The sequence below is a fragment of the Periplaneta americana genome, chromosome 9 (genome assembly GCF_040183065.1).
Source record: "Periplaneta americana isolate PAMFEO1 chromosome 9, P.americana_PAMFEO1_priV1, whole genome shotgun sequence".
In the NCBI taxonomy this organism is placed as follows: Eukaryota; Metazoa; Arthropoda; class Insecta; order Blattodea; family Blattidae; genus Periplaneta; species Periplaneta americana.
The window spans coordinates 9,909,038-9,936,824 of NC_091125.1; the positions used below are offsets into that span (position 1 = coordinate 9,909,038).

A 27,787-nucleotide genomic window follows, 5' to 3' on the forward strand; every position below is an offset into this window, starting at 1 on the left:
CTATCTGTTTACGACACTTGCAATTGGAAATTGATCTTAGATTCATAAAATTTCTTTGAAAAGTTTGAGTGTTTTAATATATTTTATATAATTTTTGCTGACAGCACATATGGTAAGATTTGCTTGGCATACACGTGCTTGAATTTTACTTCAATTAATTGATATACGGTACCGCATTCAGCTTCTTCCTTCATGAATTTCAACACACTGTGAACAACTTACCTGCTCTAGCTATGCAAAATCTTCCTTCTTGCTCATGTTCTGATTGAAACAGATGTTTTTGGAATGTACGAAAACTAGCAAAGTGCATTCTACAGCATTTTTCATTCGACTGTTGGGATTTCTACCCCCACTTAAACACAACCACAGTTTGCTACGGCACATCTGAAAGCCATGTTCCTTATCATACCTTGCCTACTGTACTGTTAAGTGCCACCAATTTGTATTATTCATTTACCCGAATTTACATAATTACAAAGTACAACTTATTTAGAAGCTATGAACTTACCAGACAAGAAGAATACAACCACAAGAGAATTAATGATGGAGAACCAATGTATCTGGACGTCACTCATGCCCAAGTATATGTCCCAACGACTTGCCCAGCTGATGTCTGATGCTCTCCATTCTACCGCATATGTAAAGAAGAGACTTGTTCCAGATCGCTCATTAACTATCTGACGTTTTGGTCGGTCAGAAAATGAGCATGTATCACCATCGAAGATCAGGTCACTTGCATCTATGCTCATGGCTTCAACTTCAAAACCCACAACACGGAACATCTCACTGAGAATCAAGAATAATGTATATTATAAGATACAGTACACCTGTTAACATAAATAAAATACAGAAGCTGAGATTTTATAATGATCAAAATTGTGAGACCATTTGGCTATTTACACTATATACTGTAAGTTGTATCACAAGGGAGATACAATGGCGAACATTTCAAAGCAGTTCACTCATAATGAAAATATGTCAGAGACAAGTAAAATTAATTTTAAAAAAATATTACCATTCAAGTGTAATCTCAGTAAAAACTTGACAGGAATAACAGTCTTCACATCATGCAATCTCCAAAATAAATAGATAAATAGATAAATAAATAAATAAAATAAATAAATAAATAAATAGAAAAATAAGTAAATAGATAAATAGATAGATAAATAAATAAGTAAATAAATAAATAAGTAAATAAATAAATAGATAAATAAATAAATAAGTAAATAGATAAATAAACAGATAAATAAATAAATAAATAGATAAATAAACAGATAAATAAATACATAAATAAATCAACAGATGGACAGATAAATAGATAAACTATATGGTAAAATAAATAGATAGATAATTAGAGAAATAAATAAATAAACACGTAAATAAGTAAATAAATAAATAAGTAAACCAGCAATTTTCAACCATTGTGCAATGAATGATACACTGGTGCTGTGAGAAAATGAAAATAGTAAAGCTTGTGATAGCAAAGAATTGAAAAAAATAAAAGTGAAAAGAGTAGTAAAAATAAGTGAGTCCACAAGAGTCAACATTAAGCGAATGTAGCACAAGTCAACATACAGTAAACACATTCTCTCCTAAAAACTCCAAATTCCCCCTGGTTGAAAATCACTGGTTTAGGTTATATGAGTGTGCTGCGAGATTTTAAATTACAACTTTAGTGTGCCACATGTTGAAAAGGGTTGAAAAATGCTGGAATAAATGAACGAGAGAGCAAGTAAACAAATAAATAAATCAAATAAACTAACAAATGAATGAATAAATAAGCAAACAAATACAGAGAGACAGATAAAGATAAATAAATGAAAATTGAACATTATTTCACTCCATATAATAAACAGTGTAAGATGTAAAATAAGTCAAATAATTTTACAATGGTATGTGAAACAACACACAAAGATAAGGAGAGAAACACGAAGCTTTATAAGTCCCTGTGTTCAATAACAATCATAAAAACGACCACGAACAGAACTGAGAAAAAGGAAAGTGAATCAGTGAAAGTGATGAGATTTCTGAATTTGATTGCTTGATTCACTAACTTATGGAGGGGAGCGGAGAACAGAGGAACCTTGGTTCTGTAGAGTTGGATGTAAATAGGCCTATGTTTTCCATTAAAATTACTTATTAGGCAACAAAATATAAACCACAAAGTTTATATAATTATTATCCTTTATGTTGTATTTTATTTCCAACATTTATTATTAATTAGGCATATCATACCTTTTATAGTTAAAAAAGTCACTTTAATTTGAATTAATTATATTTATTTGGTTAGCTCAAATGAAAATCAGATGAGTCTTACTATGTGCAACAGGAGTATCAGCCAGCATTCGCTTTAGGAGTATTAGCAACAATTGTTAAATGGTTGTTGTTGTTTAGTCAACTGTCCGAAGACAGGTTTGAGCCTCATAACACCAATAAGGCATTACTCATGACTGGCAACGGCCTGGAGATAATGGGGTAGGGTGGCCAGTTCCTTTCCCCCTCCAATGCATACATCGCCGATTAGCTACATATTCCACTAATCAGACTTCAGATGCTTACAAACAATAATTGTTCTTCCTCTGACACATATCGTCAAGTGAGATGTACTGCCTGAAAATAAATATATATATATATATATATATATATATATACATATATATATATATCAGCCAGAACCTCAATCAGAGGTGTTAAATGGTTAAAGACTTCTAATTTGAATGAGTTCAAATGAAAATTGGGCGAAGCTTACTATGTGCAACAGGAGTATCATCCAGCAGCCAGAGTTTGCTTCAGAAGTATTGGCAACAATAATTGTTAAATGGTTATAGACTTTTTATTGGTAGGTGTGGTTGGCATACCTGTCATTGTTGCTCAAAATAAATTAAAAAAGGTAGGTGAATGGTACAAGATGGAAGCATTCAAAAGAGACAGCATGCTGTAATTCCTTTTTTGACTGTGGAAGGACGTACGCCTGCTGAAATTCAACGTATAATGGTTGCAGTACTGTATATGGAAATACATGACAAGGGAAAACAGCTGTAAAGGATAGGTGTGCGCAGTTTCGTTCCAGCCAAACATCTCTGCAGGACAATCCACGATCAGGGCAAGTGCTCAAGGCTATCACACCAAAAGTTGATGCTCTTGTCCAAGAGGACAGGAAAATTATGATCAGCCAGAGAAGTAGCCATAAAATTCTCCGCAAACCTGTAGTACCACGAAGTTTGCATGCAATGGGTGCTACACTTTTTAACTGCTAAGCAGAAAGTCCAACATGTAAGAATTTGCCAATAGAATCTCAGATGACATCAGGAGATAGGTGATCAATTGCATCACATTGTGACAGGTGACGAGTCTTAACGCTATCATTTTCAGTCACACTCCCGTCAGTCTAGCATAGAATTGAAGCACATTGGATCTCCTTGTTCAGTGCTATACAGATATTCTTGAGTATCTTAGACAAAACATTCAGGGCTTTTGACAAGAAAAGTGATTTTACTCCATGACAATGCTCGAGCTCACACTGGCAGATCAAGAAGGCACAAGTTGAAAAGGTTTCACTGGAATACACCACCACACTCTCCCCTTAAAGCTGAGGCTTATCTCGATGTGATTTCCATACTCTTGGAAATTGGAAGAAAATTGTAAAGGGAACTACATTTCCAATGAACAAAGCTGTTAAACATGGGTTCAACTGCAAGACACAAGGATTCTATGACATTGATGGTGATATCCATCACCTATGCCTGTGTGCACCATTCTCGATTAAAATTTGACCATGGTTAAGTCGGTAATTGACCATCTTCAATGCCAATTTGCGGAGTATCAATCTCGATCAAAGTTAAACAAGCGAGTTGATGATGATCAAATTTGATCACGGGTGTGGGACCGATTATCTTGAAGTGAACATGGTCAAGTCGAGAAAACCAAAATGGCAGGACGATTTGATGTACTTGATGGAATTGAAGATGAAATTATGTATCTTGAACACGCAAATCACTGCGGAAATAACAGAATTTGTGTTATTGTAGAAAGAGTAAGTTTGTAGATGAATAATAAAAATGTTTTATATATGTTTCTGCTTTGGAAGATCGGGACTTTACTTGAGGACAAAATATTATTTAGGCCTAATTGTCCAATTTTGTTAACATAATAATAAAGTAGTTATTTTATGCCAGTAATAATATTGGAAAACTAAATGACCATTTTATAGAATGCGAGATTATCACTTATTAGCTATAGATTTGCCATTTGAAACTATTAGGACCTACATGACGTTTTGGACAATTAGGCTATTTACGCTTGAATTAAGAGAAATTACACAGATACCTTCCTTTCCCTCTTACTACAAAATTCCAACCTTGTGAACACAAAATAAATGAATAAATTTCAGAACAAGGATACTTTCCTTTCCCTCTTACTCCAAAATTCCAACCTTGTGCACACAAAATAAATTGGCACTAAAAACTTCCTTTTCGTATGCAGGATTTTGCGTATTCGACATACACATTGCTTTTTTTTTTTTTTTTAATTTTAAAATAACTGTTAGCGAGGTATCTGTATACTGAAATTTTCCCAAATAAATTATTGGCACTGAAATGCGTCTTTTCGTAAGCAAGATGATGAGCATTCGACAAACACATACAAATCTGCTCTTTTTAGTAGCCTATTTCAAGATAATTGTCAGTGAGGTATCCATATACTGAAATTTTTCCAATTATTATCAATAATACGAAATAACCACTGTATAAATTACGTTACAAATTATGTGGAATTATGTAAACACGTATAACTCATGTGAATTGTGAGGTTAAATCCAACCAGGTAGCCTGCTTTTCTCTTAGAGAACTTCCGTCAGTACTTTTATTCTGTAATATGGATGCATGATTGCTGACGAGTTCTAAAGGAATTCCCACTTCGAACTGTGAGAAGTTCGGTGCTCTTTTCTTTTTTTCTTCCATGATTATTGAAACTTGTTATTTGAAAACTGCGAGGATGTTTGAAAGCAGTCCGACAAACAAAAACGAAGCGATAGTTGACAGAGTGCGTTCATTCGCTGTTTTATACGCGGTAATCTAGTGCTCAGATGATTCTTCTCAAGCGAGTGTACCGTCAGCTGACGGTACTGAGTTGATCGAGGGAAAATGTCGGTGCACCGCATCTGTAACTTGATCATTGTCAAGAATTAACCATGTTTCCGTGATTGCTGATAAACAGGCTAGATGATCGAGAATGGTGCACACGGCCACTAGTGTCACTGTGGAAGAAGAATGTTAATAACTGTGACAAGTATTAAGAAGCAAGTTTAATTTATTTCTTTTTATTAGCAATGATGGAGTTTCATTTGGCCAACCTAATAAAATATTTAGTAGTAGTAATAGTATTTATTTATTTAACCTGGTAGAGATAAGGCCGTCAGGCTTTCTCTGCCCCTCTACCAGGAGATTCCAACTATAATATGAAGAATAAAATTACAATTAGTATTAAATTTACAATTACAAATAAAATTACAATTAGTATTAAATTTACGATTACAATTACAATTACAATAAAAATCAAAGTACGAAAAGATTACCTCACTAATTAAAGCTAGATAATTTATCATAGAAAAACAAAGAATATTTTATATTTACTGAATTACAAATTAAACCTAGAATAACAGAATTGTATAGTGATGAAATTATTGGATACTGAAATATTTTGTGATAGATTATGGAAACTATTTACAAGAAATCAATTACTGACCAAGTGCCTAGTAAGTTTGCATTTGAATTCAATTTTATTTCGACAGTCCCTGATGCTAGCAGGTAACGAATTCCAGAGTCTTGGCAGGGCTATTGTGAAAGAGGATGAGTATGAGAAGGTGCGATGGGATGGTATTGTTAGTATTGTTTCATGGTGAGAGCGTGTGTTCAGATTGTGGTGGGAAGAAAGATAAATGAAGCGAGAACAACAGGTACGAAGGAATAGAAGAGTTCAAGATTTCGAAGAGAAGGAGAAGTGAATGTAAATTTCTTTTCTTATCTAGTTTAAGCCAACCTATTGTTTCCAGGGATGGGGTAATATGATCATATTTACGAACATTGCTTACAAAACGTACACACAAATTATGAACACGTTGAAGTTTCGTTTTGTTGTCGCTGGAGAGGTCAGTGAGTAAAATGTCAGCATAGTCAAAATAGGGAAATACAGGTGTCTGCACAAGGGACTTTTTTAGGCAAGAGGGGAGATGAACATTTATCCTTTTTAGCACATGGATAATAGAATATACTTTTCTGCAGGTTTCTGTGATTTGCAAGTCCCAGTTGAGATTATTATCCATGTGAATGCCAAGATTTTTTACTGAAGAACTGAAAGGGATATGCACTGTACTTACTTTAACGGGGGAAATGTCAAGGTGTTTTACAGCGTCGGTTTGCCATTTGTGTCCTAATATAATTGCTTGTGTCTTTCCAGGATTGATTTTAAGAAGGAGTTTCTTTGTCCATGTCACAATCGAGTCAATATCTTCGTTCAATTTATCTATAGTATCATTTACTCGGTCTAAGGGAGAAGAGATGTAACATTGAAGGTCGTCAGCATACAAATGATAATTACAATGCCTTACAAGAGATGTAATATCATTAACATATATTGTGAACAACAATGGTCCGAGTACCGACTCCTGTGGTATACCTGATGTTATGTCAAGCCAGGAGGAGCTTCGATTCCCGAATACAACACATTGTTGTCTTTCCCGTAAGTAGGATTCGAACCAACTCACAGCAGTCTCTGACAAATACAGATTTCTCAATTTATGGGTGAGCAGGTCAAAATTTACAGAGTTGAAAGCTTTGCTAAAGTCAAGAAGTGTTAATATTGTTACTTTATTAGAGTCGATTGCTTCACGAACGTCTTCGGTCACTTTAAGTAGAGCAGTGCTTGTGTTGTATCCAGCTCTGAAACCTGACTGATACTTGTCGAACAGTTTGTGCTTGTTCATGTAGTTAGTCTCACCAATAAGAACATAAGTATATGTAATATTAGAATTGCTAAGAAATGTCACGTGCCTTTATTGTTTTAATTAAGTGCTTATAATTTCCAAACCATTGGTCTGAAACCATATTTACAAAGTTTGAAATTTTTTCCATATTAAATAAACAGCATGTCGGGATTTATATTTAATATTACACTGGTCAACAGCCAAAATGTATCAGAGATGAAATTAGTAATTTCTTATCAACTTTTGTGTGCTAAATGATCTTCATTTTGGTGGATTAGTTCTCATTTCGATTTTGTATAGCATTTTTGCCCGAATTTCATGATTTTTCTCGAGATGATATTTATTTATATTTTAAATATTATTTATATTTATATGTATGTATGTATGTGGATAAACACATAGTGTAATGACACAGTAAGAAATATATAATTATACAGTGTACACATTTATTAAATCAGTTATCACACAATTACAAAATTTACTAATATGCCCTATTTAGCAGCAAACAAGAGATATTTCTTATAAAGGTAAGCCTTCCTAAAACAATGACTCAAAATGAACTAAATGATCTCTTTAGGGACTTAGAACTACCTAAGAACAAGGCTGAGTTACTAGGGTCATGACTAGAGCAGTTTAATTAATTATCTTTAAAAAAATGTTAAAATTACCGAATTTCGAGTTCGCCAGCATCCCCTGGAAAGATTTTTTCTATGCATAACAATCTTGTATTCTGTAATGATGTTGATGGACTAATGGATGCCATGGGGATTCAACACATCGCAGACGAGTGGCGCCTTATTATAGACTTATCCAAAGCCAGTCTTAAAGCAGCATTACTGCATAATGGCAATAAATTACCAAGTATTCTAGTCGGACATTCAGTATCCATAAAAAGACACGATAACATTAACATATTAATTAAATGTTTGAATTATAAGTACAATTGGTGTGTATGTTCAGATTTGAAAGTAGTTGCATTAATATTAGATCTTTAGCAGGGTTACACAAAATACCGTTGCTTTTTGTGTGAGTGGGATAGTTGTGCAAGAGATAAACACTATGTAGCTAAGTTGTGCCACTTAGGCCGAAGTTAGAACCAGGCATTAAAAATGTAAGTACTCTCTTTGTAGTGAAGAAATAAAAAGGATTACTTTTGTTAAAAGAGATGAAATCTGTCAGCACACAGAAAAACTGAAGGACAGATTTGATTACTGCCAGCCAATTCCAGGGCTCGAATATTTCGCATATTTCATAGTGTTGCTGAAAATAATAACAGATGTTATCTGGATAATGATGAAACAAGGAAATTGAGGACATCAGTTTAGAAAACAAAGATGTTAAATGTGTTGTTCTATCACCGAGTGGCTCGAAGAACCACCTTCATAACGTCAGCTGCTGACAAAGTTTGGGTGCCTATTGAATATGTCCTTCGAAAAATATCGAAACAAGTCCACAATACCGGAGTGGGGAATATTTCGAATACCGTCAACCATGATATCATCTTATTTACTCGGAAATAAAAACGAAATTACACTTCTGTTCTCTTCTTCTCCCCTCCTCCTCTCTTATCTGTCATATCTTATCACCTATTTTATATCTTATATTACTCACAATGCCACTAATTTCACACATTACTTATATTTAACATACATTAAACCTACTGCAATGCATATTAAATTTTTAAATTACTTACCTTTTCTAAGTGGGATTCGAGCCTCGACACACTAGTAACTCAATCATTATGCTACAAAGTCAAGTTATGAGAACAACCTCTAAATCTCCAACATAAATAAACCTTCATATCATTAATATAAACTTCACACTAGATGGCATCAACAATGATTCAAAGTATTAAAAACAGGGTTTAAACAATCGTTCCCTTAACACGACATAGTTAACCAGCACTGAGTGAAATCAACAGTAAACAGTGAACAGTCAGTGCTGTGTACTAATTTCAATTTATGAACGATACCCCCGTATAGGTTAACGTTAATAGTGTTTTATTACTTCAAAACATCACATTGACAATTCAAAAGTACGAATGGAGACACGAATTAGATATAAAGTGAATATAAAAAGACAGACTATCATTTATATATTTGTGTGTTAATGCTTCCTCTATCTGCAAAGACGATATCCATTGCATTTACGATACAGCCGGAGGCTTAAGTCCCCCGCTGCTTCCCCAAGATACCTTCGCCATAACCTTTCTATATATATTATTCCTGAATCGTCAAAAACCAATATAATGTATAACTAACATAGATAAGAGAAAGAACCAGAGTTAACAGTAATACCTACGAGATGTATGAGTAGTTAAAAAAGAAGTGTAATTTTTTAAATACAATATTCGGCTTTGTCCTAAACTTTCAAATTTTACAAAGACGGAGTAAAAAGTAACACAAAATGTAGCTTGGATTGTGCACAAAATAGCAGTGTTTTCCCCACTTTTCTACCACTTTTCTGAACTGAACTATTGCATTCACCACAACTATCTGCAAAAACCAAAAATGACGAATTCCATAATAGGAAAACAGCTGCCATTTTCATAATATGACATGTTTATATGACATTTTCTGGTCAAAATGTCTTCAGAAATAAGCTCTGTAGTGGCGGTAAATCCTCACGAATCACCCTGTATTAAAAAAATGTGATTTACAATTTGGCAGCATTAAACTTCCAATCCGTTTCTTTTGTCAGTTAAAATTGTTAACCTTCATATAAGGTATATCCTACGATTAACAAAATATATGCGCTCTAAAATAAAATTACAATTTCAAGTAAGTCTACAAAATAACAGTTAATACATACTCATTTTGTGTATGGTACAGCAGAACAAGCTTAAGGTGATTATTAATGTAGACAGAGTCTCCTTCCACTCCACCTAACCGATATCCATGTTCATATTGGACATCAGAAGTTGCAGGATTTTCTACCTTAGTAGCACAAGGAAGGTTATCTACCAGTCTGCAAAACCAAAGAATAAGCCAAAATAGTTACACAGAAAAGTTAGACCTAATTACAACAAATCTCATGAAAATAATAGGCTTAGGCTACATCAAAAAATAAATCTGTAAGACTTACAGATGAACGAAGTATTCATGCCTAATACGACTGATAACTTTCTGTGATGCTTCTTCAGACCAATTTATAGGGTTCTTAGGTGAATGACAAAGCAAACGGCATTTAACATTTTCTGCCATCTGAACTTCGTATGGTGTGTTGACAATTCTATCACCCCGAAGTACCTCACCTGAAAGGAATTAGGTAATAGAATTACATACTATTTTGAGATTAGGAACATTTCAGATTAAAAACTATCAGAACTTTCAAATACTTGCCCAGATTTTCTGATTTGTAAATAAACGTTCCATTCTTTGGTAGACAAAAGGGTAATGAGTAGTACTCGTATGGAAGTTGTGTGTGGGTACTCGTCATTTTCACAGCTTTCACATCAATCCGAGCTCCTTGTTTAAATTCCACAGGTGCCACACCAGGCACATAAAATGCTTCTCTAACTTCCAGCCACATGCACACTATAAGAAGTAGCAACTTCCACCAACGCCACACCTACAAACCGCAGAAACAGTAATATATTAGAAATGGAATAAAAGAACAAATATTCCAACATTCATAATTTTCGATTATACCTCGCCGTGGGATAGTTATACCCAAACAAAAACTTTGCGCTTCACTTTATGAGATCACTATTTCATTAACTTTAATTTTATCATTAAACTTAAACAGCGGTGTTTAATTTTGCAGGTTATAAATGATAGCACAATCTGTAACTACACATAAGTACTGAAGGGTAATGAATGTGTCAAGCCATCCAAGACGTTTCCTAAAATGATCAGTAATATAATATCAATCATAATGTCAATTACCATTTCAAACGTTTAATCGATGATATTTGCTGTTACGTCTCAACCGATCTTACACATAAGCACACAAAATTCTCTTGTCTACGAGTATCGCAGTTATCGCACCAGAAAATAATCGACTTTTACATATCGACTGTAGACTATTGAAGGAAAATTTTGGAAAATATTAATGTATATTCTGTCTGTTTCGTTGGTTACACTGAAGTCTACCAATATGACAGTCAAATGTATTTCTTAAAAAAATATATTACCAATCATTATGACGTATAATTTACAATTCAATTCTATTTATATATAATATATTATTATAATAAACATTAAACTTTTAGAATTTTGCCCTTATTCGTAGTTCTTAGAAACTTTAAAATTTCATTTGGATGCAAATGTACAACTGGGTTTTGGAGAAAAATATGGCCCATGAATTAATATCCCACGTGGGATGTAGTATTTTCTACTTTTTTAATTGAGGAATGTAATTTGTAAAATTTATATGATTAAACGAAACGATGGTGCAGGTATGTAAGCTAAATATTAACATATAACATGTGTAATGTGAGTATTCTTGTATCATAATAAGTCTTTTTTACTATCCTTGATTTTTCTTAATTCTTTCGCAGCATTTTGTTTGTGGTTTGTAAAATGGCAGCACTTTTAACATATGAAAATAAATTAGGAAACAAAAGTTATATTGCCTTCGATATGTTAAACGTTGCATTTGTAGTCTTTGTAATGTAACATAAAGTTAATATATTAATATTTTTGTCATTTTATTACTTATATTTACTCTCACAGGCATTAGATGAAATAATATCCAGAGATCTGCCACAGGCATTTCAGCTGTTACGAGAAATGAACGAAAATGTGCAGCAAGTGACGCAACTGGTTGACAACATGCTTGCTCGAGTAAAAAGGGGAGAGGTATCCACCGCTAAAGTAAGTCTGATTGTTAAGTTACCTAAAATATAAACAAGACAGCCGAAATAAGACAATGTATTCCTATATCTACATTACCTTTCAACTTGACTCACTTTTGTTGCATGCTAAAATATATGAATAAATGATTGGTAGACAAATTTTTTCTCAAATAACAATTCTAAATAGCTTATATTTGTTCGAAAAGTGTATTAATTTTTTCTGTGAGAACATTTGTTTTAATTTTATAGGCCTATATTAAAGTACTTACACTCAGTGTTGAAAACTATAGATTATTCTTGAAAGGTCGTCTCTTCTTTGTATTCCCTTCTGCCGAACGACAGCTTCTCCGTCATTTCCATCGTTTACCAGCACGTCATGGGCTCCTTCTTCAAGAATTTCAAAATCTCCCTAACGATGTTTAAAACGAAACAGCATAAGGCAAGAAATGGAACTTTATCCACATTTAGTCGTGTTTTGTGTTGCAGTATAGGAAAATGCTGTTTTACTTGTCCGAAACATCTTTCAATTATAACTCGCTCTCAAGTGAGACATCTATTGTACGACTGCTGTTCAGGAGTGGTGGCAACATTGAAGGAAGTCATGAGCCATGGAATTATGCCATAACTCGACTCTCCAGCAACACAGCATTAGCGTCATTTCATTCCATTATCTTATATATGTCTGAATTTTTCCATACACGTGAGTCATGGCTACAGACCCTGGCATGAAGCATCAACACTTGTAAAATAACTCCCTGGCATTATATGTTGCTTGTAAGTTGATGCTGTGGAAACCCTATTTAGATATTCATCACTATGTAGAGCTGGTTTTACAATCGAAACATGCTTGCGGTCTGTGGAACCTATGGCTGAAGGAAAGTGATACTTTCCTGTCACTGTTTTTCTCAATTTTCTAACTCTTCAACGAAAAAAGTATATCTAATCCACAACCTAGCTTTCCTTCTTACAGCAGGCAATACTTTTGAAATAGTCAAGGAAACAGTTGTCTGATGAACTCCGATGTCTTCTCCTACTACACTCTGAAATTCTGGATCTCTGACATAACGACATAACATTTTTTCTTCATCGGTTAAGGCACCACTTCTTGTTTCGATCTCCCAGAAAATGTTTAGTTATCCACCCCACATTATTTTTATCAAACCTGTAGAGGGTCCTATAGCCTATTCAACTTAATGTGATATTCTACGAACTTTATAAACCTTGGTTGGCCCATTAACTGGCATAAATTCTGCCATTTCACAATAGTCAACCTTTCTTAACAAAGTGAAGTTTCCTACTAAGTTAACGTACCTTAAAAAATCTTGTAATACGGTACATATTTAGTTTTCAAAGGATATGCTAAGTTTTATTCATACCATAAAGAAGGCAGATGCTCTGCAGAAAAACAGGTGGTCCATGATATAGTTTGTACTTCATGTCTCAGCACATTCTTATGTATTTTATTCTTATGGAATGAAGCACATGCTTTGAAAATGTAGGAAAAAAATAGGTGCTCCAGTTTATTCATATCACCCATTATTTTCTCTCCCTATTCTTACAATGACCTCTTTTAAAGGAGTCAGAATTAATTCTTCCTTTATCCTTCACTGTGCACACTATCCCTTTAACATGTTTCAGGCTGTCCAGGAAGCTGAACAAATCCTTTCTTTGTCTTTCAATGCACTTAAGAAGGAGCAGGTTTGAAATTTTGTTCTAAACTTATTCTTGGAAGTTTATATGAGAAAGTGTTTTCGTAAATTACCATTTTGGTCATTTTAAAATTATATTTTCTTGGAAGTTCTAGTTTTTAGGTTCACTATAACCGATAGTTTTCTATAAACGGAAATAGCTGTTAATGTAACTGTTTAATGTATGCAGGTCAAGACCAATGATTTAGGTTCACCATAGCTGAACTACCACTACAACCGAGTTTACAATATCCAGAGTTGCCTGTATGCCTATTGATGTACATGCATTGAAAGTGTTATCTTAGGAGTAGGGAAGTTGTTGGAAGTGTGAGTGTATTATGTTGTCATCAGCATCTGGGAAACTTTCGAAGATGGATATCAGTTCCCCTTTCACTCGTCCACATCTGTAATTCATATGACTTCCGTTTTTTCTCCTGCAATCATACTCACAGAAGTATCTGCTTAGGTTTTGCTTATCTGTCAACTGGCCCAGTGTAAAACTCCAGTCTGACATGACTGGGGCTAAACTAAGCACAGGTAACAATCTTTTGTGTAAGAGATAGCCATGACTGAATGCAAGTCACTAACCTTGTCACTGAACTGAGCTAAGCCAAGCTGTTTGTACAAGGATAACATGTTCTGTGCAGCTGCTGGTGAGTGCGTGTAATAACGGCTCAAGTCATACAGATTGTAGAGTTTACCCAAAGAACAGTATAAAAAGAATATGAAATAGTAGTAGACGAGCCCATGAAACTTCAGTTACGAAACCAGGAGGTGCATGGGTCAGCATTGTTAACCTTTCACAGAATGCATATTGTAATATGTCTCCCTGACATTGTACTAATGGAGGTGAACACATTTGCCAGTGTCAAAATGTGCCAAATTAAAAGCAAATGAAACAGAAAATTGTTGCACAGCCATGCTCTTGAAGTAATTGCTAACTTGTACCACTTCATGTGAAGAGAAATGGAACTTGGAGTTCCCATTAAGTTGAAAACTGTTCAGGAAGAACAAATTGACCACGAGAAGTTCTTCACATACTTAGATTTAAGTAAACAGAGTTAACAGATACTATATAACACATTTCACTGATACTATAGAACACATTTCATTGACACTAAATTATCACTGATCGAAACTATTCACTGCCACTGTAAGCCATAACTTCACTGACTCACCATGCTTCATTGATACAACAGTTCAAATAAGACAAACAATTACATCCTTATTGTTAAATGTTATGTTTTATTTAACGATGCTCGCAACTGCAAAGGTTATATCAGCATTGCCGGATGTGCCGGAATTTTGTCCCGCAGGAGTCGAGATTTATATAAGGGTATAAAGGAATTTAAGAACGGATATCAGCCAAGGGTAAACGTGATCAAGGATGAGAATGGTGACTTGCTTGCAGACTCTCCATCAATCCTAAACAGATGGAAAAACAATTTTGCGCAACTACTAATTGTACATAGGAGAAATTTAAATGATCGGGACGAAATTGAAATACAAACTGCTGAGCCATTTATACCCGAACCCACGCTTTCAGAAGTCGAAATTGCGATAGAAAATCTGAAAAGGTACGAGTCTCCAGGTATCGATCAAATTCCAGCAGAATTAATACAAGAGGGTGGAAGTGCATTATATAGCGAAATTTATAAACTTGTACTTGCTATTTGGGAAAAGGAAATTGTACCAGAACATTGGAAGGAGTCCATAATTGTACCTATTTTTAAAAAGGGGGACAAAACCAACCGTGGTAACTTTCGAGGAATATCACTTTTGTTGACGTCGTACAAAATTTTGTCCAATATTCTTTTGAGAAGATTAACTCCATATGTAGATGAAATTATTGGGGATCATCAGTGCAGTTTTCGGCGTAATAGATCGACTATTGATCAGATTTTTTGTATTCGACAGATAATGGAGAAAAAATGGGAGTATAAGGGTACAGTACATCAGTTATTCATAGATTTAAAAAAGGCATATGACTCGGTTAAGAGGGAAGTATTATATGATATTCTTATTGAATTTGGTATTCCCAAGAAACTAGTTCGATTAATTAAAATGTGTCTCAGTGAAACATACAGCAGAGTCCGTATAGGTCAGTTTCTATCTGATGCTTTTCCAATTCACTGCGGGCTAAAGCAGGGAGATGCACTATTACCTATACTTTTTAACTTCGCTCTAGAATATGCCATTAGGAAAGTTCAGGATAATAGACAGGGTTTGGAATTGAACGGGTTACATCAGCTTCTTGTCTATGCAGATGACGTGAATATATTAGGAAAAAATACACAAACAATTAGGGAAAACACGGAAATTTTACTTGAAGCAAGTAAAGCGATCGGTTTGGAAGTAAATCCCGAAAAGACAAAGTATATGATTATGTCTCGTGACCAGAATATTGTACGAAATGGAAACATAAAAATTGGAGATTTATCCTTCGAAGAGGTGGAAAAATTCAAATATCTTGGAGCAACAGTAACAAATATAAATGACACTCGGGAAGAAATTAAACGCAGAATAAATATGGGAAATGCGTGTTATTATTCGGTTGAGAAGCTCTTATCATCTAGTCTGCTGTCCAAAAATCTGAAAGTTAGAATTTATAAAACAGTTATATTACCGGTTCTTCTGTATGGTTGTGAAACTTGGACTCTCACTCTGAGAGAGGAACATAGGTTAAGGGTGTTTGAGAATAAGGTGCTTAGGAAAATATTTGGGGCTAAGCGGGATGAAGTTACAGGAGAATGGAGAAAGTTACACAACACAGAACTGCATGCATTGTATTCTTCACCTGACATAATTAGGAACTTAAAATCCAGACGTTTGAGATGGGCAGGGCATGTAGCACGTATGGGCGAACCCAGAAATGCATATAGAGTGTTAGTTGGGAGACTGGAGGGAAAAAGACCTTTAGGGAGGCCGAGACGTAGATGGGAGGATAATATTAAAATGGATTTGAGGGAGGTGGGGTGTGATGATAGAGACTGGATTAATCTTGCACAGGATAGGGACCGATGGCGGGCTTATGTGATGGCAGCAATGAACCTTCGGGTTCCTTAAAAGCCATTTGTAAGTAAGTAAGGAGTTCTTTTACATGCCAGTAAATCTTCTGACATGAGCCTGTTGCATTTAAGCACACTTAAATGCCATCGACCTGGCCCAGGATCGAACCCTTAACCTTGGGCATAGAAGGCCAGTGCTATACCAACTCACCAACCAGGCCGACTCCTTATTGTTCCATAGAATCGTAGTTATAAACAGAACTACTTAAACTGAACATTTCTAGTCTAAGACCCTCTTACAAGCTATTTTAAACTAATTTACAATTCAAATCAAAGAGAATAACTTGTCAGGCTAAGTAAATACATGTCACCTTAAGTAATGTAACACTTTATACAGAACTTTTTAAGTTATTTTTGAATCTCTTTAAGTAAGGACAGCCCTCCGCAGGTAGATCATTCCAATCATTTATAGTTCAATTTAAAAATGAAAGTTTACCTACATCCATTTTCTGTTTCGTGCATTTGATTTTAAAATCATGATTGTTCCTACCATTGTAAATTGGCTACTCTATCCAAGGCATTGTGTCTTCCCATGCTTTTTGACCTAGATATGCTCTGTACATTGATGTAGGCTTAATTCGAGTTTTTCTATGTCTGTTTTCCAATGTTTCCCATATAAGTTCTTTTATTGTATCATTCGTGTCTCCTCTTTTACCTTTAACAAATTTACCAGCCCTATATTGGATTCTTTCTAAGGAATTTATCTGATATATTCTATAGGGATCCCAAGATGTAGTTCCATATTCCATTAATGGTCGCATTAACGTTAGATATGCTACTTCCCTCGATTTGAGGCTAGGCTTTTTCAAGATTCTCATAATAAAGCGAAGTGCCTCCATGCTTTACTCATAACATTATCAACATGCTGCTCCCAAGAAAGTTTGGGGTTTAAATATACTCCTAGGTATTTACAACATTGTTCTTGCGAAATTACAACACCATTGAATTCGTAGTTTAAACTAGTTTCCTCTCGGGTTTTATAAAATGTTATAGATTTACTTTTAGAACCATTTATTTTAGTCCTGTGCATTAAGTTCCAGTTATAAATTTTATTCAAGTCCGTTTGAATAGCTATATCTGAACTATTTTCAATCTTTCTATAGACTATGCAGTCTTCTGCAAATAATCTCATATTGGATGTAATATTTTGGCATAAGTCATTTACATATATTATAAAGAGTAATGGCTCCAGAATGCTACCCTGTGGCACCCCTGTCTTGAGCAGATTAATCTCAGGGAACAGAGAATTTCATACCTGTGAAGCATACGAAAGTATAGGAGCAAGTCAGTGACTGTTTAATAATATAAACCTAGTGAATGTATGAGAGTTTGTACAGTAAAATCCGTCATAACCGGCAGCAATGGGACCAGGCAAGTTCTGGATATGAGATTTTACTGGATAATTGAAGAAGTATTCTAACAAATTAGGCCTATCTGTTCGTATTTTATGAATCTGCAACCTGTTGAATCTGCAACCATATGAAGCTTATTTTTCAGTCACTTGGTCATAACTAAATAACATAAAACTGTGGATTTTCTTTATTAAAACACATCACTTAACACAAAAATACACTAATTTTTGGTTCAAATATTCACTGAACGATCTTTGTTTTGTTTCAAGCCCTTACGCGAGGTTTCCGTCGCACACACCAATGTTTTTGTAGGAAGACACCTCCATAATAAATCAGTGTCTGTGTTATATATGTTTCACACTAACATTATTCTCAGAGACAATTTTCTGGAACTGATGAATAAACTGATTGGCGGACACTTCGTTGGCACTCTTTGTTCACCGGACATGTCTAGTTTTCGGATTTCATGTCTTTCTTTGAATCTGTTAAGTCACCCAATGGAAGATCCACACTCACCTTGCAGTTTCATTTTCTGGTACAATTCCTTGGCGTTTTCTTGTAGCATCAGCTCAGAAATGCACAGTCCCTCAGATCTTTTAATTGCAAACGATTTGTATAGAACATAATCTAATTTTTCACAGTGGAACTGATGTACAGTGTTCCGATTTTTCCCAACTTTCGTAGATTCAGTATTACTTATGAATAACTGGAGTTGACTGCCTTGTTTCTTTATATCATATAAAGTTGAACTTTCAACTTTATATTCGTCCATTAATTTGGATCTACTAACTCCTCCCTCCATTTTCTCCAGTAATTCAAGCTTTTGCTTCAGGGAAATGATGTTCCTCTTGTACTTAGCGATAGTAGCCATGATGCTATTCATCTCACAGATGAGACTTTTACGCACTGTAGGAACAGAGAATTTCACACTTTCCTATTTAGACTCATCCAACACACCCTCGAAACGGGCGAGTTCAAGTGATAAATTTAAAGATACTGTCGCTGCATATTGTTTGCAAGGTCCAAGTGTCAACTTACCGACACTACCCAATCTACTCCAGTGACATAATGGGGGTTTCTGTCTATGTTTTCACGTGTGAACAATGTAAAGAGTAAACACAATATGTGGCATGATTGATCCACGAAAACCACTCAAATCTTCGCCCAACTCTTCCTTTTCGTATGAATGACTTTTTTTTTGGCCTAGCCAAAAGTGCTGCTGTTTTGGTATTGCCAGTTATTTGGGTGCTGGATAAGAGGGATTTTACTGTATATATATATATATTTTAGTTGGTTATTTAACGACGATGTATCAACTACGAGGTTATTTAACGTCGATGAGATTGGTGATAGCGAGATGGTATTTGGCGAGATGAGTCAGAGGATTCGCCACAGATTATCTGGCATTCACCTTACGGTTAGGGAAAATCTCGGAAAAAACCCTACCAGGTAATCAGCCCAAGCTGGGATCGAACCTGCGCCCGAGCGCAACTTCAGACCGGCAGGCAAGCGCCTTAACCAACTGAGCCATGCTGGTGACTTTTGCTGTATATGTATAGAAATATTTTAGAGAGAAAGTCACTCTGAAAGTTCTGAAAATAAAGTTCCTGTGTTCAGTTTGATGTTTCGATAATATTCCTAGAAAATTTTAACCAGCTGTGGCAGGGTTCTAGTGGTAGGTATATTTGTTTGTTTGGAGTCAGTCAGTAAGAATGGATCTCAAAGAAGAGCATTCCTGTGCCATGATTTCCTGCGGTTGTAAAGCCTGATATATGAAAGTATGTTGAAAGTTACAAGGTACAGCAGGGGATCTTCATCCTTCACAAGCATCATGTATCATTGGTTTTCAGAATTCAAGAAAGAAAGGGATTTCCTTGAAGACAGAGGTTTTTCAGGACAGCCTAACAGCAATAGTAGACGGAAATTCTTTGTGGATAGAGCAAATGCTAAGGAAAGATCAGTGATACACTCATGCACAGGTAGCAGAGTGGTTAAGGCACTACATTACAAAGCTGAAGGTTGTGGGTGGATTTCTTAGCGAGCCAGAGGTTTTTTTTTTCCAATTGATCTAATCCTTCCAGTAGCGCTATAGCCCTGAGATTGACTAAGTCTCTATTAGAAATGAATACTACGTAGTCATCCTTAGGGATAAAGGCAGCTATTAATACTGAGTGCAAAGTGGCCACATTGCTACCATTCCACTCAAGAAACAAAAGACAGTCACTGCGAGGTAATATACAACAAAATGTCTTCCAAAATTCTTCAGTTAAATGAGGAAGAAGCATTCGAAGGCAGGCTTGCTTGATTGTGACCAGGGTTGTGCTATTACGTAAATATGTAGAAAACTTAAAATATGTAAAAATTAGAAAAATGAAAGAAATCGTGGTTTGTGCAGTGATTATTATTATTATTATATGTATGACATAACTCTGATGGTCAACACAGTTAGGTGGCTGGGCAGTACCGACAATGTGCCAGCTGCTGGTGCTTTATTACTAGCCTATTTATTATTATTTATTATTACGGTGCTTGCCCTCTTACCACAATTGCAACAATAAAGAAATCACTGCGCAATAAACTTTGCACCAATTTCCTTTGATATCAACTGTCGCATATTTGTCTTTCTCTCATCATTCATCAGTGTGGAACAATAATAAAAGCCTTGTTGTCACTCATTGTGTCGGTCTCAAAGTTTGCCTGCTGCCACCCTCTGGCCTCTTGGTGTCGCCCATGAAAGCAGATCAATAACTGCACATGTTCTCTTAGGGTCGTATTCATAGACGAGACTTTGAACCAAAGTTGACTTTGGAAAGTACAAAGTCACCATTTTCCTATTCACAGTCGACACTTTGACGAAAGTAAACTTCAATCGTGACTTTACTTCGAAGTCACCGAAAATCTAGACTTTGACTTTGACTTACGTTCGTGGACATAAGGAAAATGGCTGGTATTTCGAAAATTGATAAATTTTCCGAGAATATTGAGGACATCTAGGGGATTATTAAAGCTGCTCATGTTCCTTAGCGTATTATTATAGATTACAAATTCAAATCAAGGTACAGATTTGATAGACAGTAGGCCTATTAATTATCCTCGTCATGTTTCAACTTAAATTGATGAATAATCAAAGAGGATTATCTGTTCCACCAATAAATAATACAATTTATTTCATCGCGATTTTACGCTATAGATAAGGATTGATAACTTAATACTGATTTTGACTATTTAATTCTATAAAGGATAGGTTTTACAGTTGGAAATGCAGTTAATTTTTAATCCTGCGGTTGTCATAATACTGTTTTCTGCATATTGATTTCAGATAATTTTTAAGTAGTTTCTGCAGACTTGCAGGGATTAACTATGCCAACTGACAGCAGGATAATATATCTCTTTCATAGTCTGTCATTGATGGCATCTTCTTATCTTCTATATCTTCAGAATAAAATTATTTTACAGTGAAATAATTTGTGGGCTTATTGTGAAACTAATATAACTACAATCGATGTTTTATTCACAACAAAATTCTTAACAGGCAATACTATTTCATATGAACTCTACCATCATGTTTTGTAGTTACAAATATTGTGTTATATACAAGACTGTTACGATTTTTGTGACCAAATAGAAGAACAAATTATTATCGATTGGTGTAAAGATCTAAAAATATCAATTTTTGTACTTACATTAGTTTCACACTAAGCCCTTGAATAATTGTTATTATTCTTATGTAAAGCTGCAAGAACGGTTAACAATCGCTTACCATGTACCGATGTTCAATTGTTTCATTGATTTGCGACTCAAAAGGTGGCTTTGATTGTGGCAATGCCTACTCTATTTCAACTATCTATTAATTTAATTCGTTTACAAGGCAGTGATTTTGATTGCCAACATTAGAACAAGATCGTCAAATCTCGACTTATCAAAGTCAAAGTCTCAGAAGTATTTTCTATGAATAGGACTTTCAACAAAGTTAAACTTTACTACGAAAGTAGACTTTGGGAAGTCTTCATCCAAAGTCTCGTTTATGAATACGGCCCTTAGTCTCTGGTATTGTTTCAACTCATAGATTCTTAGTCTTGTCATATAATGTGGCAGTGGACTATACATAGTGCTTCCATTTCATTCATGATGTCATGCTTTCACACCCACTAACTGATAATGCAAGGCATGACCCACATGACAGAGAGCTAGGCCACTTTACACATTTAGAGTAGCCTAAAATATGCTAATGTAGTAGGAATAGAACAGTGCTATATTACACTATCTAGAGTAAACCGTACTTCACAGGAGCAGTTCACACCCTTGAAGAGATTCAAGACAAAAATTAATGTTCAAAGTGTAATATAATTAAATTAGTTTTTATATTATTAATATACATTAGGAAATCAATTTTTAACGTCTGGTTTTCTATTCCACGTAGATTCCTAGTAAATTATGTGTATATTACATAATAAGCATAACAAATAAATTACCTTACCAACCCTGACTACGACAATGCATATGCTCACAGTGCATAGATGGCAAGTTCTTAGAGGAATTACGAGTCAAGACTCTGCAGTGTCCTCTCTACTATACAGATTTGATTTTGTGTAACATCTTTCTTTTTTTCCTAAAGTGAAGGAAAACAATTATGGTCACTGCTTCGAATCCCCTGAAGCTGTGTGTGCATAATATGAAAAGTCTTTACACCATGCCCAAAAAGCCTGGTGATCAAAGTTTCATAATGTTTGAACAAATATGACACTGTATGCAGAGAATGTTGTGACATGTAATTGTAAGATTTAATGTACTTGCTTTTATAGCCCTCATTTCCAGACCTTTCAGAGTGGCCTTGGTATTTAGCACAGAAGTACCAGTACTTGAGTATTTATCACACACGTGCAATAGCTCAATTTGAGAATTTATCCAGAATCCAAGCATTAATGTGAACCTCGTTTTAACCGTGACAACGCTTTTTAGTTCTTTTAAGCAATCAGATTCTTGTTTTGTATTTCTGTTTTGTGAAGGATTTTAGATAAGGGAGCAAATAGCCATAGTAGCTGACGCATCCTTTTTAAACCCCACTAATTCCAAGCATTAAGGAAAGAATTGAAACTGTCCACTAAACGATTATGAATTTGCATGCAAAAATATTTCTAGAAAGGAATGGCTACAGTTCTTTCTTTGGATATAATTATACATTATTATTGCTCTTATTTTTATAATCACAACACTGGTATAGTTATTCGTAGTAAACACATTTGTTTCTTATGTTAAACATTTCTCAAAATACATCTGTACAGGAATTCCTTCCCAGCAAAGAACAAGAAGAATACCAGCTTCGGCAAAAAAAAAAACCGATCACTTGAAAAAGTCAAGTTTAAATGTAAATTATGAAGTAAGTCCAGAAATAACATAACTGTAATCGTACTCAATCTAAAGATTATACTTTTATGAACTTGTGACACGTAAATTCACACTTTTCACACCAATTTTGAGTCAATGATCGTCATATGTTCATAAATCTACACTTTTGTTCAAATTTTGTAAAATTGTTTACTTAACTTTCAGCTGAATATTTGTCCACTAAACGTCACTGAGAATGATGTTGATGCACAAAACTTAAATTCACACTAACAATAACTGAAACAAACACTCAGTATCTGGTGTGTCCCCCTCTGGCCCTAATTACAGCTGCCATTCTCTCAGGCATGGTTTTGATTAAGGTTATGATGTCTCTCTGGTCGATATTGTCCCATTCCTCTTGGGGTGCCTCCCGCAGATCACCTAAGGTCTCCAGAACAGGATTACGATCTCGGATACATCTACCCAACCTATCCCAGAGATGTTCTATAGGGTTTAGGTCGGGACTCCGAGCTGGCCAGTTGAGATGAACAATCTCCAGTGCATCAAGATACTGTGATATGCAGCGCGCTGCATGTGGACGAGCATTGTCATGCATGAATATGAAATCATCTCCAATAAATGGACCAAAGGGCACGACGTGATCGACGAGAATCTCGTTGATGTAGCGGTGAGCGTTGAGACTACCATTCTCGATAATCACCAATTCCCTTTCGGGCCTCCATGGAGATGCCGTCCCACACCATCACAGAACCTCCACCGAATGGCGTCCTTGCAGACAATGTGCACTCTACATACCACTCTCCAGATCGTCTCCAGACTCTTTCTCTACCATCTGGGGATTTCAGGGAGAACCTGGACTCATCAGAGAACAGCACACTGCTCCACTGCTGCATAGTCCATTGGGCATGTTGACGAGCGAACTGAAGACGGTTGGCTCGGTGCTGTCTGGTCAGATCTGGTCCCGTAGCAGATCGTCGTGATAGAAGATTTTGTTCTCCAAGGCATCATCGAACAGTCCTCTCGCTCACATTAACATCCCGCACATGTTGTAGTCGATTCCGAGCTTCAACTGCTGTGGTATGGCAGTTTCTTAGAACCTGGCTGACGAGAAATTGGTCATCTCGGGCTGAAATCTTCCTTTTTCTGCCAGATCCAGGTCTTCTGGAGTAACTCTGTGTTTCCCGGAATCGTTTCACAGCCTCTTGCACTGTGGTGTATGGTGCGCCTATGGTAGCAGTGGCGTAACGGAGGCTGCGTCCGTTATCAATGAGAGCGACAGCTCTGGCAACGTCTTGGGGTGACAGAGGCATTGTCTGAACTAAACTTACTGACGAAATGGCAAACAAACCATTTTCGACAGTTATTGATTTTCAGAAAGGAAAGGAAGCAATAAAGCAATAAAACCTCTTCAATTGTTTATGATGACCTACCCCACATGTTCAGCACAGAAACACACTCTTTCGTTGTTAGGCGATAAACCGAAAATTAATTGGTGTGAAAGGCGTGAATTTACATGCCAAAAGTTCATAAAAGTGTATTTTTTAAATTTAGTACGATAACAGTTATGTTATTTCTGAGATCACTTCATAATTTACACTTAAACTTGACTTTTAGTATTTTTTTCAAGTGATCGGTTTTTTTTGCCGGTCAGTGTAGATCTGTTATATGTATAATATTCCTCTGTTCTTGAATAAATGCAAAATTCTATGTCCAGCACCACCATTATTCTGTTCTGAACTCTTGGTAATGAATGTCATAACAATTAGATGTACAAAGACTTTTGCTAGAAAAGGGTAGAAACATTGTTGAGAATGATTCTCTTTCTGGTTCACAGCTCTGGTAACCATCAATTATTTTTTTCATAGAGTAATTTAAGATAACTGTAAAAACTGTAAGAATTGCAAGTGTGAATATACTGTTTTATATTATGGTTTTTAATCACATAAATGTATATGTCTGAAATCTATGTTTCAAGTACAACACATTCTTATTCTTTATTTTTATTTGCAGGGTTTAAGTTTCTTAGAAATGAAATATCATATGCTTCTGAGCTACCTCATCAACCTGACTTACGTTGTATTGCGTAAATGTTCTGGTAAAATGATTGAAGGAGATCCAGCCATTGGTATGTTACAATTTTAATGTTCTTTTGCTTTGTAAAAGTTTTTGGTTAGTTTTAATAGAGTTCTAATATGTTAAAATGTTTGTATAATAGTAATAGAACTACATTAATTGAGATGTTCTTTGGAACAAGTACTCAATTATAAAATCTAGATTTTGAGATACAGAGCATCAAACATTTTAGATCTGTAGCAACAGCTTTGGGCAGAACAACATTCAAATGTTTCTACCCATAGATAGTGCTGTGTTTGTTGGAATGAAATAATATTTTGTCAGGAGGGAGATGTGTTATTAAGGATTCAATATATGCTGGAAACGGAAAAACAACATAACATACATTAAGTTGTTATTCCTGGGATTGCCTCGATTAAAAAAACACTAAATAAGAAGGGAAAGATAAAGTGCCTCACACATTTCTACTAGGGATGTGCTCAGGTGAACAGCAGGCTTTCAGCTGACTACCTGAACAGCACTAAGCCCACCATGCCTGCCCACAGTCCTTAATATCTCCCCCTGCAGAGTTCGTGCTCGAGACAATGAACTCTAACCCAACAAGCCCAAAGCGGTTAGGCCTTCACAGTTGATTGACCTATTACTATGTCAAAAGATTTGTTTGTATAACATTAATCATTCTTTCTACAAATAATGAATTACAATACAGCATTCCTTTACTTTATGCATAATATAACACATTTATGTAAATAATCTTATCCATTACTCTTATTATTTTGAAAATAACAGTATTACCACACTAAACATGTTCATATATGGAAAATAAAATACATTTAAAAAACCAGTTATTTTATACAACATTACATCAGTCCTTCAATACAGAGTTAACGAATAAACGAAATGGAAATTTTGTGACACTGCTACCATTCATTCTCTTTATTAAATGAATAAAACATATATTCATGGTTCCCAGATGTGTCGTCCACAAGAGTTCAGTCCATTACCTTTTCGTTTACTTATATTTTTCGTCTACACTAATCTTTCCTCTATTGTAAGTAAGATATATTTCTCCACTTCTTTTCATTCACCTATATGGTTCATCCACAAGGATTTTGGGTCCATATGATATCATGGTCATAGTAAATAATAATAATAATAATAATAATAATAATAATAATAATAATAATAATAATAATAATAATGATAATTTATTTATTGATATTTATGTGCTGGACAACAGCCATTGGCCAATAAAAGTCCAGCACAGTGATACAATTAATACATTAAAATGAACAATTATGGTACAAATTAAATACTTGAGTTAACAACAAAATGAAGAACATAGATTTCAATAATTAATTTATAAGAATTAATACTATAAAATTTTAGGGAAAGGAGTTGATTCTTACTACCAATTTGTGTATAAGGATTATGCAAATACTATTAGCAAAGACATTGCCATATTCTTATACTTCTATACATTGAATGGATCGAAATCGCCTTCATGTAAGTTAGCATGTTTAATACATCTGGAGACCGGCGAGGAAGATTTAGAATTTCTAATATAGAAGAGTTTGTGATATCTCATGTCCTTCATAGGAATACGAAGGCTGACACTGTTTAAGAAAGATTGACAATGTCACCTTTAAGGACCTTACATAGGAATAAGTAATCGAGATCATGACGTCTGGCATTCAGGCTTCGACATTTAAAGTGCTCGCATTTTTTATCATAGTTATACCCAGAGTTATTAGACAGGAATCTGTACGAACATACAGTACTTAACAAAAGTTTAAGACCATGAGCAAATTTCATATAATTATTTCCTGGTCCTATATTTTTGTTTCTATTTCCCTCATGAATATTTTGTCAATTATTTGGACTGTGAGACATCTATCGACGCAAAGAAAGTAAAATTATGACATTTAGTTTTCGAGTTATGATTTTAATGAAATATTTTGTTACTGTAAAAAATGCTACATTTATAATTACGGAATAATTTATTCATGCTAAACCAACATGTTTATTGTAGTGATAATTTTTTTCAATCAATTTGAGAAGTGTGAGAACACATTGGCACCAGAAAGAAAAATTAAAAAAATTTTGTTTTCGTTTTATAATTTTTTGCATATTTTTCCAAAATAAGGAAAATAATAGTAGAAATAACGTTAAGTAAAGGCATTCATAGCTTCACTGTGGAATAAGCTAACGTAACCGGACCTACGCCAATCGAAAGTACGTGATTTCTTACTTTCGATTGGCGTAGGTCCAGTTACGTTAGCTTATTCCACAGTGAAGCTATGAATGCCTTTACTTAACGTTATTTCTACTATTATTTTCCTTATTTTGGAAAAATATGCAAAAAATTATAAAACGAAAATAAAATTTTTTAAATTTTTCTTTCTGGACCCAATGTGTTCTCACACTTCTCAAATTGCTTGAAAAAAATCATCACTACAATAAACATGTTGGTTTAGCATGAA

The 27,787-nt window shown here is 34.9% G+C and overlaps 2 protein-coding genes across 4 annotated transcripts in view; one reads left to right on the top strand and one right to left on the bottom strand.

The window, feature by feature from the left end:
* The window catches only part of TM9SF4 (transmembrane 9 superfamily protein member 4), a 74,475-nt gene extending 63,478 nt beyond the window's left edge, over window positions 1-10,997 (bottom strand). For both annotated transcript variants that reach the window (XM_069834400.1, XM_069834399.1), the window contains exons 1-5: window positions 10,867-10,997; window positions 10,321-10,549; window positions 10,064-10,232; window positions 9,791-9,946; window positions 509-786 (exon numbers count right to left, since the gene is read on the bottom strand). In XM_069834400.1, the coding sequence (XP_069690501.1) occupies window positions 509-786; window positions 9,791-9,946; window positions 10,064-10,232; window positions 10,321-10,549; window positions 10,867-10,869 (835 nt within the window). In that variant the 5' untranslated portion in view covers window positions 10,870-10,997. The remainder of the gene's footprint in view (window positions 1-508; window positions 787-9,790; window positions 9,947-10,063; window positions 10,233-10,320; window positions 10,550-10,866) is intronic.
* Window positions 10,998-11,222: 225 nt separating this feature from the next.
* The window catches only part of LOC138705772 (neuroguidin), a 74,075-nt gene continuing 57,510 nt past the window's right edge, over window positions 11,223-27,787 (top strand). For both annotated transcript variants that reach the window (XM_069834405.1, XM_069834406.1), the window contains exons 1-3: window positions 11,223-11,378; window positions 11,656-11,796; window positions 25,242-25,356. In XM_069834405.1, the coding sequence (XP_069690506.1) occupies window positions 11,370-11,378; window positions 11,656-11,796; window positions 25,242-25,356 (265 nt within the window). In that variant the 5' untranslated portion in view covers window positions 11,223-11,369. The remainder of the gene's footprint in view (window positions 11,379-11,655; window positions 11,797-25,241; window positions 25,357-27,787) is intronic.